This window comes from Pezoporus occidentalis, unplaced genomic scaffold, assembly GCF_034315485.1.
Source record: "Pezoporus occidentalis ecotype Australia unplaced genomic scaffold, CSIRO_AGI_Poc_V1 ctg183, whole genome shotgun sequence".
Taxonomy (NCBI): Eukaryota; Metazoa; Chordata; class Aves; order Psittaciformes; family Psittacidae; genus Pezoporus; species Pezoporus occidentalis.
Genome location: NW_026913673.1, coordinates 2,182,890 through 2,199,095, shown reverse-complemented (window position 1 = coordinate 2,199,095; position 16,206 = coordinate 2,182,890). Strand labels below are relative to the sequence as shown.

At 48.6% G+C, this 16,206-nt stretch overlaps 1 protein-coding gene across 6 annotated transcripts in view; it reads left to right on the top strand.

Moving 5' to 3' along the window:
* The window catches only part of MYO1C (myosin IC), a 52,525-nt gene extending 37,104 nt beyond the window's left edge, over window positions 1–15,421 (top strand). For all 6 annotated transcript variants that reach the window (XM_062615764.1, XM_062615766.1, XM_062615767.1 and 3 more), the window contains exons 4-32: window positions 531–729; window positions 1,629–1,709; window positions 2,230–2,409; window positions 2,589–2,687; window positions 2,911–3,024; window positions 3,524–3,595; window positions 3,846–3,965; window positions 4,190–4,272; window positions 4,772–4,877; window positions 5,244–5,324; window positions 5,532–5,623; window positions 6,344–6,438; window positions 6,652–6,698; window positions 6,957–7,037; window positions 7,218–7,323; window positions 7,751–7,868; window positions 7,996–8,109; window positions 8,283–8,359; window positions 8,508–8,576; window positions 8,837–8,921; window positions 9,122–9,281; window positions 9,954–10,037; window positions 11,153–11,246; window positions 11,343–11,398; window positions 12,253–12,388; window positions 13,227–13,297; window positions 13,671–13,768; window positions 13,982–14,081; window positions 14,672–15,421. In XM_062615764.1, coding sequence (XP_062471748.1) covers window positions 531–729; window positions 1,629–1,709; window positions 2,230–2,409; window positions 2,589–2,687; window positions 2,911–3,024; window positions 3,524–3,595; window positions 3,846–3,965; window positions 4,190–4,272; window positions 4,772–4,877; window positions 5,244–5,324; window positions 5,532–5,623; window positions 6,344–6,438; window positions 6,652–6,698; window positions 6,957–7,037; window positions 7,218–7,323; window positions 7,751–7,868; window positions 7,996–8,109; window positions 8,283–8,359; window positions 8,508–8,576; window positions 8,837–8,921; window positions 9,122–9,281; window positions 9,954–10,037; window positions 11,153–11,246; window positions 11,343–11,398; window positions 12,253–12,388; window positions 13,227–13,297; window positions 13,671–13,768; window positions 13,982–14,081; window positions 14,672–14,698 — 2,845 coding nt within the window. In that variant the 3' untranslated portion in view covers window positions 14,699–15,421. The remainder of the gene's footprint in view (window positions 1–530; window positions 730–1,628; window positions 1,710–2,229; window positions 2,410–2,588; window positions 2,688–2,910; window positions 3,025–3,523; window positions 3,596–3,845; window positions 3,966–4,189; window positions 4,273–4,771; window positions 4,878–5,243; window positions 5,325–5,531; window positions 5,624–6,343; window positions 6,439–6,651; window positions 6,699–6,956; window positions 7,038–7,217; window positions 7,324–7,750; window positions 7,869–7,995; window positions 8,110–8,282; window positions 8,360–8,507; window positions 8,577–8,836; window positions 8,922–9,121; window positions 9,282–9,953; window positions 10,038–11,152; window positions 11,247–11,342; window positions 11,399–12,252; window positions 12,389–13,226; window positions 13,298–13,670; window positions 13,769–13,981; window positions 14,082–14,671) is intronic.
* Window positions 15,422–16,206: the final 785 nt, after the last annotated feature.

Here is a 16,206-nt window from a genome sequence, read left to right as displayed (position 1 = left end):
GGGAATGGCTTTAACCTGCCAGAGGGGAGACTGAGATGAGCTCTTAGGCAGAAGCTCTTCCCTGTGAGGGTGCTGAGGCGCTGGCACAGGGTGCCCAGAGAAGCTGTGGCTGCCCCATCCCTGGCAGTGTTCAAGGCCAGGTTGGACACAGGGGCTTGGAGCAAGCTGCTCTAGTGGAAGGGGTCCCTGCCCGTGGCAGGGGTTGGAGCTGGCTGAGCTTTAAGGTCCCTTCCAACACAAACCAGTCTGGGATTCCATGCTTTAGTCATCTTCCACAGGGACTTCTGTTGTCAGAGTCAAAAAGAACAGTTTTTAAAGGAATTTGATAGATTTGGGCTATGACCCTGCAGAAACTCGGCTCGGTGGTTAGGATGTGCATAGAGATGTCATCCCCAGCACGCAGCCCATGAACACATACTGCTAGGAGTATGCCTCTACTAGGAGTTCCCTCTGCGGATTGGCCTTAGCTGAGGAGTCTCTGCCCTTCACTCACAGGAACACCCTAACCCCTGGTCATCCTTGTCCCTCAGCTACGCTATCGCAGACAATTCCTATCGCTCCCTGCGCACGGAGAGGAAGGATCAGTGCATCCTGATCTCTGGGGAGAGCGGGGCTGGCAAGACCGAGGCCACCAAGAAGATCCTGCAGTACTACGCCGTGACCTGCCCGGCCAGTCAGCAGGTGGAAACCGTGAAGGACCGACTGTTACAATCCAACCCTGTCCTGGAGGTAAGGCTGGAAGCTTGACCTGGAGTCACTGAGTCACACCAGCAGCACTCACATTTTCCAGCAGAGGAAGTGGGGGCAGATGGACTCCTCTGGGCAGGACCGAGCTGTCAGTGCACACAGGATAGTGGGATGGTGGGATAGCGTATCCTGGGAACACTGGTTCATGGTATGTGGGCAGGATAGTTCACACGACACGCAGGGGAATCCCACTGTGCTTCCGAGCCAAAGGCAGGGCCGTTGCAGCTGAGCTCACCCTTTCCAGTCCACCAGGAGCAATTCTGGAATAGCTGGGCTGCTGGGATAGAAGCATTTGGCGTAGGAAGAGTTTGTAAAGCCACAAGTGGACACATGGGCTGCGGGCAGCTGCCCTCTGATACAAGCATCTGTGGGTGTATTTCCCAGTGCTGTGGTGTCCTCTAGTGTCCAGTCCTGAGCTGTCTTTGTAGTTCCCTTTGATATTTCAGCTCTGTATCAACTGTGTGCTGCATGCACTGGGAAAGGTGCTCCCTGTGAGAGGGAACAGCCCCAGCCCATTAGGGCATTGCCTACTGGGAGCAGAGCTGTGGGTGACTGAAAGCAAATAGCTGTCATCGAAGAGGAAGCTTTGAAAAGGCTGTCAGACATGACATATGTTGTCAGCAGCGAACTGGCATTAAAATAAGCTTGCTGGGGTGATGGGAATGTTTTCAGAGGGATATTCCATCTGCAGTGCTTGCACTGGGTATAATGAACAGCGTTGGAATTTGGGTTGCAATCTGTTTCCTTCTTGGTTGCTCTTGCAGAAGGGAAAACCCGAGGCTTTAATGGCTGTAAATAAGCAACTGGCAGCTTCACCAAAGTGTTTATAAATAATTTCACTTGATGCTTACTCCTTTTTCTCTGAATTGTTGTCATTTCAGGCCTTTGGAAATGCAAAAACCCTTCGGAATGACAACTCCAGCCGATTTGGGAAATACATGGATGTGCAGTTTGATTACAGGGTAACTTAATATCTGTGTTACACTTCAGAACTGGTCCTCATCACAGCAGGTCTCTGTTCCCAGCTGTGATCTGAAGATAACCTTTGTCAGGTGTAACTTTGCACAGTGTTTCCTTCCATTCTGATCCAAATTGCTCCACACTGTGAGGATGAACGTAGTGCAAGAACTGTGTAGCTCACCGTGCTGCAGTCATTTAAACATCTCAGTTCATAATCCCTCCACACTCACAGTTCTGCTGCTTTTTGTGTTAAATTCCTTCTGAGAAGGAATTCTACACAAACAGGATCCTATTCAGCATGTGCTGTAGCCATGACCTGTATAATGGCATGTTATTGTCACCTGAGAGCTCGTTTTGCATACACTTCAGAACTCAAATTGCCACTGTGATACAAAATGACAGCTTATTTTCTCTTTGTAGGCTGTTGTTTCCCATCTTGTTTGTCTTTGAATAGCCCACCAAGAGGCAGGAATGTTTTCCTCTATGTTCATGAGCTAATTCAATGTACCTGGTTTGATTTAGGGAGCTCCTGTCGGGGGCCACATCTTGAACTACCTCCTGGAGAAATCCCGAGTTGTGCACCAGAATCATGGAGAGAGGAACTTCCACATTTTCTACCAGCTGCTAGAAGGAGGGGAAGAGGACTTACTGCGAAGACTGGGCCTCGAGAAGAACCCACAACAGTATCACTACTTAGTAAAGGTGTGTGTTAACCAGTACCTCTTACAATGTTGTTTTATTACAGCATCAGTATACTCTCAGTTGACTTTCTAGTTTCCTTCCCTCACTTCAGAAATAACACTGCTATAAAAAGAAACGTATTGAACATGAGTAATGCATCTTTGACAATAACTTACTTAGATCAAACTGTGTCTTTTTAGGGTCACTGTGCAAGGGTCAGTTCCATAAATGATAAAAACGATTGGAAGATCGTGCGAAGAGCTCTGTCCATTATAAGCTTCAAGGACAATGAGGTGGAGGTAAGACATGTTAAACAGCAGAGCTGCTTTTCCTACCTATAGGGAATGTTTTCAGCTTTGATTTATTTCTGCAGTGTTCAGAGGGAATGTATCCTCTGAAAAAACCCTGAAAAGAAACCACAAAATCTCCTTGTAAAGGGTTACTAATACCAAAACCTCACTCACTGCCCTTTGCCACTGTGGCTTCTTGTCATCATCCTGATTCCTCACTGTTGCTCTGCAGGATCTGCTGAGTATTGTGGCCAGTGTCCTGCATCTGGGGAATGTGCAGTTTGCTGCTGATGAGCAAGGAAATGCTCAGGTCACCACAGAGAATCAGATCAAATACCTGGCTAGGGTGAGTATCACCAGGGAGAGAGGCGTTGCAGGAAAATCAGTTGTGGAGGTTTCCTCATTTAGAACTTGATACCATTTAGAATATGATTTGGAAGTTTTCATAAGTTTATTTGACCTAAATGAAGTGCAAATATTAACATCAAAACCCTTTAGTTGACAACTTATCCATATGTGATCCACTGCTGACTTGAGGTTTTCACCTTCAGGCCGTGGGATAGCAGTAGACTTACTCCAGAGAGGAGTTCTACAGAAAGAAGAACCCTCGTGGCTTTGCTTACTCAGTTCTTTGTGCCAGAACAATCAAGCCAGTTTATGTGCTAGGTCGTATCACTGCTGGTGAGCAGGACAGACTGATGCTGCAGAAGTCTTGCAGTGTGAATGGGAAATAAAGGGTTGTTTCACTGGGGTTTTAGGATCAGGCTTTCTGGTGTCTTAAAACTATTACTAATAGATAGAATGTACTGCTTCATTAATGACTTTAATACTTCATTGCTTTGCAGCTTCTAGCAGTTGAAGGCTCCGTTCTTCGAGATGCATTGATCCACAAGAAGATCATAGCCAAAGGGGAAGAGGTAAGAACATGATCTGGGGATCTGGGAGGCACATGGAATTAAATGAACCAATGATACACCATCAGCTCTTACCAGAACTGAATGTGTCACTCCTCCCTTGTCGAAGGAGGTTGTCAGTGCAGGATCCCACAAGTTGATGGTGACAGTGATGGGAGCTGAGCCTGGACAGGGTGCTGTGGAGTGAACTAGGGGAAACTCAGTCCCTCAGGGGGATGGCTGTTGAGTGGCTTTTGTCTCCTCCTGCACACAGCTCATCAGCCCCCTGAACCTGGAGCAGGCAGCCTACGCAAGGGATGCTCTTGCCAAGGCAATATACGGACGCACTTTCTCCTGGCTGGTGAACAAGGTTAACAAGTCTCTGGCATATGAGGTAAATGAACCTTTTGTTTGCTGGTATCCAACCAGATGTGAAAGGAAATTCTACATCTTTTAGCTGCAAGGCAAAGAAATTACAAACTCTACAAAGGTTTCTAAACTAATCTGTCTTCCATTAAGAGGAGGGTGAGGAGTAAATTCTGTAACTAAGTGGGTAAGATCCAGTGATGGATCATAGCTGTTAGTACATAGCAACATATATCTTTTACCCTGTTGCAGGAAGGAAAGTTTCCAGGCTGGAGAAGCACAACAGTTCTAGGGTTGCTCGATATCTATGGATTTGAGGTTTTCCAGCACAACAGGTTTGTTTCAATCTATATAACTTGAGTTTTGAGTAAATTCTGGTGACTTCATTCATTGTGGTGTTTCTCTCCGTTGTGAAATGAGCTGTCTCTGAGGCCATCTGGGTTTGGTCTCACACAGAGTAATTAATCATGGAATTCCAGAGTGGTTTGGGTTGGAAGGAACCTTAAAGCTCCTCCAGCTCCAACCCCTGCTATGGGCAGGGACCCCTTCCACTAGAGCAGCTTGCTCCAAGCCCCTGTGTCCAACCTGGCCTTGAACACTGCCAGGGATGGGGCAGCCACAGCTTCTCTGGGCACCCTGTGCCAGCGCCTCAGCACCCTCCCAGGGAAGAGCTTCTGCCTAAGATCTAATTTATAGTTAATAAATAAACATTTCCCCAATTTTCTTCTATTTCTCTTGATTTACACTGAGAGATTCATGCTGCTGCCCACTGATGAGAGCTTCTTTTACTTGTGGAACAGTGTTAGTGATTATTTCTCTGATTTCTGTTTGCAGCTTTGAGCAGTTTTGTATTAATTATTGTAATGAAAAATTGCAGCAGCTCTTCATAGAGCTCACATTAAAGTCAGAACAAGAGGAGTACGAGTCAGAAGGCATAGCGGTAAGAGCCACTATCATCACTTCCACTTTCTCCTTTGTAGCATCTCCTGCAGGCCAGAGCTCAGGTTAGAAAAGGAGCTGCTGATTTATCGTGGTCTCTAAAGTAGATGACTTAAAGAGCTTCCCTTTTTCCTTTCTTTCTGAAGTACTTTGTGTGATACAGCTAAAAGTGTGTAATGCCATTGCAGTCTTTGCTTCAAAAAGATGCTTTCTAAAGGGAATCTTAGGAAGGCAAATTCAGGAGTGAAAAAGCTTTGTTTCCAAGTTGACAGATTCTTTTAGTGAGGTGCTGCCCAAATGTTCTGAAATGTTCATTTTTTCCAGGCCAGAACAGTTTTCACCCAAATGTGGTTTCTTGTCTTTGCAGTGGGAACCGGTTCAGTATTTCAATAACAAAATAATCTGTGATTTGGTGGAGGAGAAGTTCAAAGGCATCATTTCTATTCTGGTGAGTTGACAACACCTTCTTGGGTGAAAAAACTGGGGCAGTGTAATGCAAACCAGGGGCAAGAACCCTGAAAATAATGGTTTCATCTTCTACAAGGGCTGTTTGAGCAGGTGGGGAGAGCACGGGTACACTGAACAGTGACATATTGTGCCACGGTGCTCTGCTGAGAACAGTAGGAACTCGGCACTGGAATGGGTGTGTTTGTAGGATGAAGAGTGCCTGAGACCTGGGGATGCCACAGATACAACCTTCTTGGAGAAACTGGAGGAAACTGTGAAGAACCATCCTCATTTTCTCACGTGAGTGGTCGCACAGTTACACTGGCAGGATCCCAGTAATAAAGCCCAGAGCTTTATTAACTCCTAGATAACATTACAACTCCTGGTGTTTAAAACCATCCAAGGTGTACTGGATCCCATGTGAAAGACGATGTTCTCTTTTGCAAAGAGCCTTGACTGTGAGTTAAGATAATAGTAAGCTGTCAACACAACTCTCTCGCTCTTCTCAAGAGTATGCTTCAGGTTAAAGCAGGAACAACAAAAGTCTGGTTACTGACTTACCTCTTCCTGCCACAATTCCATATTTCACCTTTCAGATTGCTTGCTTCCGTTTTGGAGCTCCAAATGTCTTTTTATTCTTACTGGATGCTCTGCTTATGCTCAGAGTGGGATCTCTGCACCTTCATGAGTACGCCAGCCTGCTGCCAGCATCTCTCTGCCCTCTTGCCTGCTGCCTCTCCTCTAGTTTCATGTGCACACAGAACCACCCCACAACCTCACCAGGAAGCTGAAAGTTCACCCTTTGGAAATAACAATGACAGAAAATGGATTTATGTTTATGATTTGCTGGTTGAGAGCTCTTCCCTTTTGGCCTTGAAAATCAGCAAGTGGGGTTTATCCCCTGCTCCCTTCCACGTTCACACAGTCCCACTCTGGGTCAGATGCTGTAGTGCCTTATGAGGAGGATCCCCCATGAAACAGAGTTTTGCTCCTCCTAAAGCCCCTTTGCTTCCTCCCCAGGCACAAACTTGCTGACCAGAAGACCCGCAAGTCCCTGGGCCGGGAAGAGTTCCGACTCCTGCACTATGCTGGAGAGGTCACCTACAGCGTTGCAGGTCAGTGTGTGCATCATCATCTCTGCTGCCTCTCACCCTCCTCCCGTCCTGCCCTTTGAATTCAAACAGCTTCACTGTAGAGCAAAGAAAACTTGACTACATCCACACCTCATTTGCTGAACCAGATGAATTTCCCACCTCCCGCTCCTGCCCTGCCTGTGATGTTCCTATGGAACATGGGTGGCAGCCTGAGCTGTTTCTTTTGTCCTCCAGGTTTTCTGGATAAAAACAATGACCTTCTCTTTCGGAACCTGAAAGAGGTGAGTGTGGATGGAGGATGTTTCCAACTCGGCACAACGAGGAGCTGGGTTTAAAATGAGGGGATGGCACCTGAGGGGAAAGGGTTCTTCTAGACTCCACCTGGTGAACGCATGTCCCCTATGAAAAGACAAATTGAGGTGCCCAAAGTTCACTTTATTATGAAGAATCAAACCAAAAAGCCCCCAGACAAGCAGTTTTGTGCCACGATTCTTTGCTAGTTCTCTGTGCTTTCTCTCTGACAATGTCTCTCTTTGCAGACCATGTGCAACTCTGAGAATCCAATCATAAACCAGTGTTTTGACAGGACAGAGCTGACGGACAAGAAGAGACCTGAAACGGTAGGGACACAAAGCTGGCTGGAAGTGTGACTATTCCCTCTTGTTAAGACATATCCTACCTAACACAGGGATCTGGGTGCAACCCTCTTCTGTTTAAAGCTGGCAGACTGAGGTGTGTTCTGTGGTCATAGTACTAGCTCTGAGTTATCACTTCATGGAGTTTTCTTTCTTTTCTCCTAGGCAGCAACTCAGTTTAAAAACAGCCTCTCCAAGCTCATGGAAATTCTGATGTCCAAAGAACCCTCCTACATTCGCTGCATGAAACCCAACGATGCAAAACAGGCTGGTATGACCCTGGTGACTCCCTTCTTACATAGACACGAGGTCCCAGGCAGGGAGGCACAGGATAAAGAACTGTGGGATTCTGTTGTTTGGGCTTGGTGCCAGAGCTGCCTGTGGGGAGGTGATGGCACAGGAGTCACAGTGGGAGCACTGCTCTTGGGTGGAGCGAGTAATTATTAACCTTTATAACTTCCTTTTAATGACCTTTATTCTCCATCTTCCTCCTTGCATGCAGAGAACATCCTAAAGGAGAACTTTGGTTTGGAACTAAAGATAAATGTATAGTAAAGCGGGATGTGGGACTTGCAGCGTGAGGATGGGTTAGAGGTTAAAGATAATTGTGCAGGACATAAGAACTGACCATTCCCCATCTCCAGATGAAGGGTCAGCTATGTTCTGATCATGTTTCTCTCTTTCCATGCTCTCTTAAGACCGATTTGATGAAGTTCTCATCCGACACCAGGTGAAGTACTTGGGCCTGATGGAGAACCTCCGCGTGCGCAGAGCCGGCTTCGCCTATCGGAGGAAATACGAAGTCTTCCTGCAGAGGTGGGACCTCCTTGAGCTGCTCTCTCCTTGCTCTCGGTCCCATAGATGCTCAGTGCAGCAAAGGGCCTTTCCCTGTAGGGACTGGACCTGTTCTCTCCCTAAAGTTCCTTCTGCTCTGGATTCCCAGGTACAAATCCCTTTGTCCAGAAACGTGGCCCACGTGGGACGGGCGGCCCCACGACGGGGTGGCTGTGCTGGTGAAGCATCTGGGCTACAAACAGGAAGAGTACAAAATGGGACGGTGAGTTCTGCCCTTTCCTTCGTTTGAGGTGATGAATCATTGGATGTCCGTGTCATTGCTTTTAAATAGGGCTTCTCTAAGGGGTGAGATTAGAGAGCCCAAAGGGGGGATGCTGAGGGCAGGAAGTGAACTCCTCCAGCTTGTCAGACATCATTCTGCATTTCTATTTCTAGAACAAAGATTTTTATCCGCTTTCCCAAGACTTTGTTTGCAACGGAAGATGCTCTGGAAGTGAGGAAGCAGAGCCTGGGTGAGTCACACACCGCAGCAGCTTCACAGACAGTGGGTGGCTGAGTTCTGATGTTGGTTTTCTGCTTTTTTGTTTAAAAGATTGAGCCTTTTTTGACTAAAATTTGCTTGGTCCCAATTCCCAACTGCTCCTTTTCTTGCCACTTCAGCCACAAAGATGCAGGCCACGTGGAGGGGTTTCTACCGTCGAAAGAAATTCTTGCACATGAAACACTCAGGTATGAGAAAAAGAGAGAGAAAGGCAAGGGCAGGGCTGGGAATTGCGTGGTTTGAGGTGGCTGCTGCTGTCAGAGGTGGTTTGTGTTTGCTGTGCGAGAAGGAACATCCCCAAAGCCTTGCTGGGAGTAGAGTGGAAGGTGTTGGTGTGGTCCCCAGTGATTCCACGTGGGGGACTGAGCAGGAGAAGCAAACTCAATCATGTTCTCCCAGTACTTCCCATCTGCCAGTGCTTTTAACTGCTGGTTTGTATTACTTTTAGCAATAGCCATCCAGTCCTGGTGGCGGGGAACGCTGGGGCGCAGGAAAGCTGCCAAGAGGAAGTGGGCAGTGGAGACTATCAGAAGGTATGTGAAGGATAACCCAGGCCCTCAACTGGGCACTTGGGTCTCAGCAGTGAGGTGATAGGAATAAACTTGCTTGTCCCCAAAGTACTTTTAAAACAGGTTCTGACTTGTAAATGAAGCCCAGAACATGGCTGGCAAGAAGCAGGTTCCAAATAGCCCTGATTTTGGTCACTGTTCTGATACCAGTTCTGCTTCCTCAGGTTCATCAAAGGTTTCATTTACCGGAACCACCCGCGGTGCCCAGAGAACGAGTATTTCCTGGATTACATCCGCTTCTCCTTCCTCATGAACCTCAAACGGAACCTGCCAAAGAACGTTCTGGACAAGTCCTGGCCGACTCCTCCTCCATCGCTCTGTGAGGTGGGTACAGGGTGGATGGGAGGGCACTGGGGCAGTGGTGGTGAAGTGAGGGGACCCTCCACTAGCAGTGCAAGGAGGAGCCAGGCTTTCACACGGCTTATCTACATCGGCATCTCTACCTCAGCATCTCTACTGGTAGAGTTAATCCAGACATCACCACAAGATGTAATTACAGCACAAGATGTAGTTACTAGAGCTGGAGTTATTGACAGATTGGGAGTGCAGTGCTATGGCAGCACCGTTCGAGAATCAGAGTCACAGGTTGGTTTGGGTTGAAAGGGACCTTAAAGCTCATCCAGTTCCAACCCTCAGCTGGGTTTTTATCTGCTCAAAACAAGGTGCTGCAGAAAGTCCTGGTTGGTTTACCCAACGAAAGGCCCTTGATTGCTCAATTGCAGGCACTGGATGCAAGGCAGGGCACAGCAGTGTAAGGAGAGCATCTGGGTGCTCCTTCTCCAGTGTAACGCAGGTGGAGAGCATTGAATGGAAACCCTCTTAGAAAGGGGGGAAATAAGCTTCCTGGTATTGAATTTTAGAAGGAACTCTCAGTACGTAAATGCTGTTTGAATGCAGTGATGCAGTTTCTGAGGTTTTCTCATCTCTCCCTGCGGTTTGAGTTGGTTTGTCAACAGTTTGAAGCTCCTTTCATTCATGGTGTGATTTCCTGCGCAGGCTTCCCAGCTCCTGCGCCAGCTCTGCATGCAGAACATGGTCTGGACCTACTGCAAGAGAATCAGCCCCGAGTGGAAGCAGCAGGTACGAGGTCACTTGATGTTATTTCACAGCCTACACTGGTGTCCCCAGGAGGGGAGGGACAGAGAAACTACTATAAGGGGACTCCCTGCAGCAGGGCTGAGGTGGAGGAGCTCATTTAATGGCTCCACAGACGCATTGTGGGGTGTTTTTAGGTTAAAGACAAAAACCTAATGGACTAGATATGCATAAAAGACAAAGCATTGTACACCTGTTCCAGCACATGTTATTGGAGCAGTGCTGTATCTCCATGTCCCTATATAATGTCTGTACTGAAAGGCTCCGGTATTCTTCCCATGGAAGGTAAGAGTGTGACCAGCTGCATTATCCTGGTTGTACCATCTAGAGACTAAGAACTCTGCAGACACAGAAGTAGTCCTTTTGCAAACAGAGACATCACACGAACACACTGGGAGCTGCTGTTATAGCTGAAAAGGGTAAAAATGAGCCAGAGATTTTGGTTCATCTGAGCCAAGGGAAGGTAGAGGGGAGGGATTTATTGTTTAATACGAACAAAAGGCTCAGTGAAGGGACACGATGGGAGATGTGAGCATGGAACCACTGATGGGTACCTGGTGGGAGGCGATGGTGAGAGTTGTCATTGGTGCATCCTACATCCTGCTGCTGGGGGAGGCCTGCAGAGCGCTATAGATCAGTGAGTGCCTGAGCCTGTGATTAAGGACATGGGATTAACACAGGCTCTGACTGAGCTGGGGACGGTGCTGGATGCTTGCTTTTCCCCAGACTCACACAGAAATACCTTTTACCTCCATTTTCACCTCTTTTTCATACTGTGCAACGGGCATCAGAGCTCTCACAGATGCCTTGGTGCCAATAAGGCCATTCCTGCTTTGTCAGTGGGCATTACCAAAATCCCAAGCCTGGATGCCAGGTCCAGGTGGGTTCCAAGAGGAGACAGGAAGACTTCTGAGACGAGGGAAGGGGAAAAAAACACCACTCTCTGGCCTAAAGACAGGGGCACTGTTGGGATGTACGGAACATTGTGTCTAATGCAGAAGGTCAGAACTAGATGGCAAGTGCTTAAAGAAAGCAAAGGGAACATCTTTTATAAGAGAAATCTATCTTTTTATGGAGAATATCTCCTTTTGTCCTTGCAGCTGGAACAAAAAGTCATTGCCAGTGAGATTTTCAAGGGTAAGAAGGACAATTACCCTCAGAGTGTTCCAAGGCTCTTCATCAACACACGCCTGGGTGAGCGTAACAGGAGGAAGGGATGGGGGGGGATTAAATCTGCTCTTCTCTTGCTAGAAGCTTCTTTCTGAGCCCATCTTTTTGGTTTTAATCCAGGTAATGAAGAGATAAATGCCAAAGTCCTGCAGGCTTTAGACAATGAAGCCATTAAGGTGAGATCTGTGTGTTAATACTTTGGTCAAGCTTCTAGAGTTATTCAGTAGAATATCAGGTTAGATTTAGGAATACAATACACCAAGAAGATATATGATATGAAATTCTATTATGTTATATTATATTATTCCAGTATCTGAAGGGGGCCTATAGGGATGCTGGGGAGGGACTCTCCATTAGGGACTGCAGTGACAGGACAAGGGGTAACAGGTTCAAACTTAAACAGGGGAAGTTTAGATTGGATATAAGGAGGAAATTCTTTCCTGTGAGGGTGCTGAGGCACTGGAATGGGTTGCCCAGGGAGGTTGTGAGTGCTCCATCCCAAGGCCAGGTTGGACGAAGCCTTGGGTGAGATGGTTTAGTGTCAGGTGTCCCTGCCCATGGCAGGGGGGTTGGAACTGGGTGATCTTAAGGTCCTTTCCAACCCTCACTATTCTATGATTCTATGATATTATGTCATGTTATGTCATATTATATTGTCATCATATTATGTCATACCATGTTATGTCATCATATTATGTCATATCATATTATATACCCTTGGAAGATATTCCATTTGAAGAGCTGATGGCTCACAAACATTATTTGGACATCACCTATGTCCAACTATGTCCAAACTGCATCAGCTCAGAACTGAGGAGAGGAAAGGGGAAACCCACCCAGCCTGCAACTAAACCCGGGCTCTCCAAGCTGGCTGTAGCCATCACGTTGTTCAGGACCCCTCCAGCTCAGCAAGGACCTGAGAACAGGAGTCAGAACTGGTCTCTGGTTACCAGGCTCTGTCAGTGCCTCCTGCTCTAGGCTAGGGCCAGTGGAACCAGTGCAGTTTGAGCACTGGTAACGCTTGTTTCAGTACGCAGTGCCTGTGGTCAAGTACGACCGGAAAGGATACAAGGCAAGAGCCCGGCAGCTGCTGCTCACCCAGAACGCAGCCATCATCATCGAGGAGTCCAAAATCAAACAACGGATCGACTACGGCAACCTGACAGGTGGGGATGGGAGCAGGCCTGGCCAGAGTCAAGTGCTCAGACAGTAACCCTGTCTTTGTCCTGGCCAGGAATGGATGACCCGGTACTGACAAGCAGCATTTGAAGTCTGGGATAGCCTGAAACTGTGTTTTCCTACAATGAAACTCTATCCAGTGTCACCAGAATTGCTCAGTCCATCTCCCCAAACTCGTCCTCCATCATTTCCCATGTCTCTGCCATAGGGAATTGCACCATTAGGGCACAGCAGCTGCTCAGGGCCCTCTTTGCCATGGCCTGGATCCTTCCAGAGGGAGAAGCTGGAGCCCTGGGGTTATTCCTTGGCTGGTCTGAAACCTCTCACTTCCCAGCTCCAGTTCTGATGCTGGTCATTCAGTGACTACTGAGTGCGAGCCCTGATGGGACTGCTGCCGTTTGTCACCATCTGAAGTGGTTTCCAAGGGCAACACTAATTTGGGGTTCTGTGACCCCCGTAAGACGCTATTAGAGATGTGTGTTCATCTCTGCTAGGTTGGACCAGCTCAATTTAAACAGCTGATCCAGTGTGGAGCTAAAGTAATCCTTAGTATCCCAATAGTTACCCCGCTCACCCACCTCCCAGGCTAGAATGAAGTACCTGGCCAGCACAGTTTTGATCATAGGTCCCTGAAGTGGCCAAATTCCCTCTCTTTCCAAGGCCAGGAGAGCTTGTAACCAGGAATTCCCCCTGCATCTGATGGGCAGAGGCACCTGGAAGGTTCTTTTCCACCTTAAAGAGCACAGTTTAAGCCTGTTGTCCGTCCCCTGCGTTCCTGTGAGAGTCCCCTTGTGCTGGGTACCAAGTGGCTGTTCTCTGTTGCAGGCATCTCGGTGAGCAGCCTGAGCGATAACCTGTTCGTGCTGCACGTGCACTGCGAGGACAACAAACAGAAGGTACCGGGACTCACCCATCCCTCCTCCAACCGCCTCTAGAACAGGGTTTAAGGCACAAAGAGCAGCAGATGCAGCTGGGTGGGGAGGGCACAGACAGTGCCATGGCTGTAATTAACTCAGGGCCAGCTCCAAGTAACGTTTCTTGTTAGTCCAGCTCAGAATGGGTTCGCCATGGACTTGCTCACCAGCAGGACTGGTGCTGTCTCTTGTGCCCGTTGTCACTTAATGGTCACAGCACAGTGTGACCCACAGCAGAGGCCCGTCAAGCCTGGGCCACTTGGAGAGGTGTTTTTCCACGCTAACTGTCGCTGTCATTTAGGAACAGTGTCACTGTAAAGCCGTGGTCCCAGCTCTTGTCTCTCCTTCCCTGCAGGGAGATGTCGTGCTGCAGAGCGATCACGTCATCGAGACCCTCACCAAGACAGCCATGCAGGCAGGCAAAGTCAACAACGTCAACATCAACCAGGGCAGGTGAGGGAAGCTCCAGAGGGAGCTCTGCTTCAGCCGTGGAGGGCTACAGCAACCCCCCTGCATGCATCAAAACCTATCCAGTACATCTTGGCTACGAACGTGGCAGACGGTGCAGCCAGGCATCAATACAGAGCAGCCACTTGAGCAGAAAAGGGTGAAACTGAGCTAGCAGAGGGGCCTCAACAACTCACATCTCTTCTTGCCTCTTCACAGCATCAAATTTACAGTTGGACAAGGCAAAGAAGGGATCATTGACTTCGTATCAGGATCAGAACTGCTCATAGCCAAAGCCAAGAACGGCCATCTAACAGTGGTGAGTACCTCCGGGCTTGGGACCGAAGGGCACTGATGAGCTTGCAGCAGCTCCAAACCCTGGGTTTGGGATGAAACCAGAGCTGCTGCAGATGGACACGGGACCCATGATGCTCCTGAACACCCAGGAGCTCCCCACTGCTCTGCCTGCAGGCCCCAGAGCCAACCAGGCTCGCTCAGACTCATCCAGTGCCTGTCAGTCACTTGCATTCCCCTCCCCAAGATCCAGCTTTAACTCTGTGCCCTGCACATCAAATTTAGACATTAAGAACACAGGAAGCTAAGGGAAAAAATCCTTTTCCCTTCTCAAGCTTCCTGCTGGTCACATCCAGCCCTACAGCTCATATATGCCTTGTCCCATTAAAGGTCATTCAGGAATCAATGCAGATGTGTGCAGTGATAGCCATTTCCTCCTCCCTCCCTCCTCCACTGAATGGCCAAATCCTGCTTCTGCTCCCTGTGAGGCGGTCACAGCATTAACACGTGCTGTGCCCTACCAAACAGCTCAGCTCCAAAGCAGGCTGCAGGCTGGCTCCTGAAGATCCTCACACGACACCTCCGCACCCTTACCTTGTCCTCCTCCTCCTGCAGGTTGCTCCTCGGCTGAACTCCCGATGATAACGTGCCACCAGGCCAGGACCTTCTCCTCCTCCTCCTCCCCACGGACCTGGCTGGATCGCTCCCAGCAAACCCCCTTCTTCCTCGCTTTGCTCCTTTAATTGTTACCAAAGACCTGCACTTCCAGAAACCCACAACTCCGTCTTTCTCGTCTTAATACCCAGTCCCAAAAGAGAGGCCTTCTCCTCCTCACCTTAGTGGCAAAGGCGTGGGTCCAAGGCACCGTCTGGAACCGTGGGCTCTGAGGGAAGAGGTAGCGACCAAAAGCCTTGTGCTTGACACCATCCAAAAGCACAACGGGACCCCAGAACTCTGCTGCTTTGCCAGCCCCATCCATGAGATGCCAAACTTTGTATCCAGACAGAATGTGTCATGAAGAATTCGACTCCGAGATGTTTGTATTAAAGCCATATCATGTAAATGAGTAAGAAAAGCCCTGTAAATACTTTAGAGTGGAGTATGAGAGATGCACTATGAGAAAGGGAGGCGATGTGGAACCTTTTATGGTTTAGATTGGTAGGTTTTCCTGGTTTTAGCTCGTGATTACAAGGTATTAACCCATGAAACCATCATTTAACTTCCTCTCTCCTCTGGATCCAGCAGCTCTCACCTTTTGAAGTGACCCATCCCATTCCTTGCTCTATAGTGGTATTTTTATACTGTTTCCCTACCCACATCCCCATGAAGTGTCAGTAAAACAAATCCCAGGCCAAGCCCCACGCGGCGCCTGCGCTCAGAGCGGCACCTTCAGCCAAAACTGCTTTTCCTTGGCTTTAGCAAGAACTGGAAGTTGAAATCCCCCCAGAAAAGCTCCTCCTTTACCTGCCCCTGCTCAGCGCTGCCGTCAGGAGGAGGGCTCCTTCCCCACTTCCAGCCCAACCTGGTTTGAGCACGTTCTCAGCCCGCACCACAGCCCAACACCAAGCCCCAAGGCTGCAGGGTGGGCAGCTGAGCGCCCCCGTCTTGCATCCCAGCCCCAGATCCATCTCCAAGCTCGACCTGCCTTAGGAATCCTTCACATTCCGCCTGTATCCCGGTGCAGCAACACCACCTACCATAAGCCCCGAGTAAAATACAACCCCACGTTGACCACGTGCATACGGTGCAGACCCCAGGCCTGGGCTGCTGTATACACTGTAGTACATACACCCCCCCATATGCCATCGGCTGCTGTATCCGCTCTTCTGTAACCTCGTCGAGACTACACTGAATAAATTTGTACAGAAAAGAAGCCTCCTCCATCTTGTCTGGGTTGTGGGCACGTTCCTCCAGGAGCAGCCCATTCCTACAAGGAGTTTCCTAGGATACACGCTCAGCACGCTGCCCTTCTGCATCCGCGTCACTGGATGAGGAATGCTCTATGAGAAGAACGCACTGAGCAGACCATAGGGGATTTTGTGCTTCCAGGTAGGAAATGGTGTGGAGAAGATGCAGTTACACTACTTACACATAAGGTTGTTCTTCAGGCAGAGGTAAGCCGCCAGTGCTGTCACTTCTTTCTCCCCCTC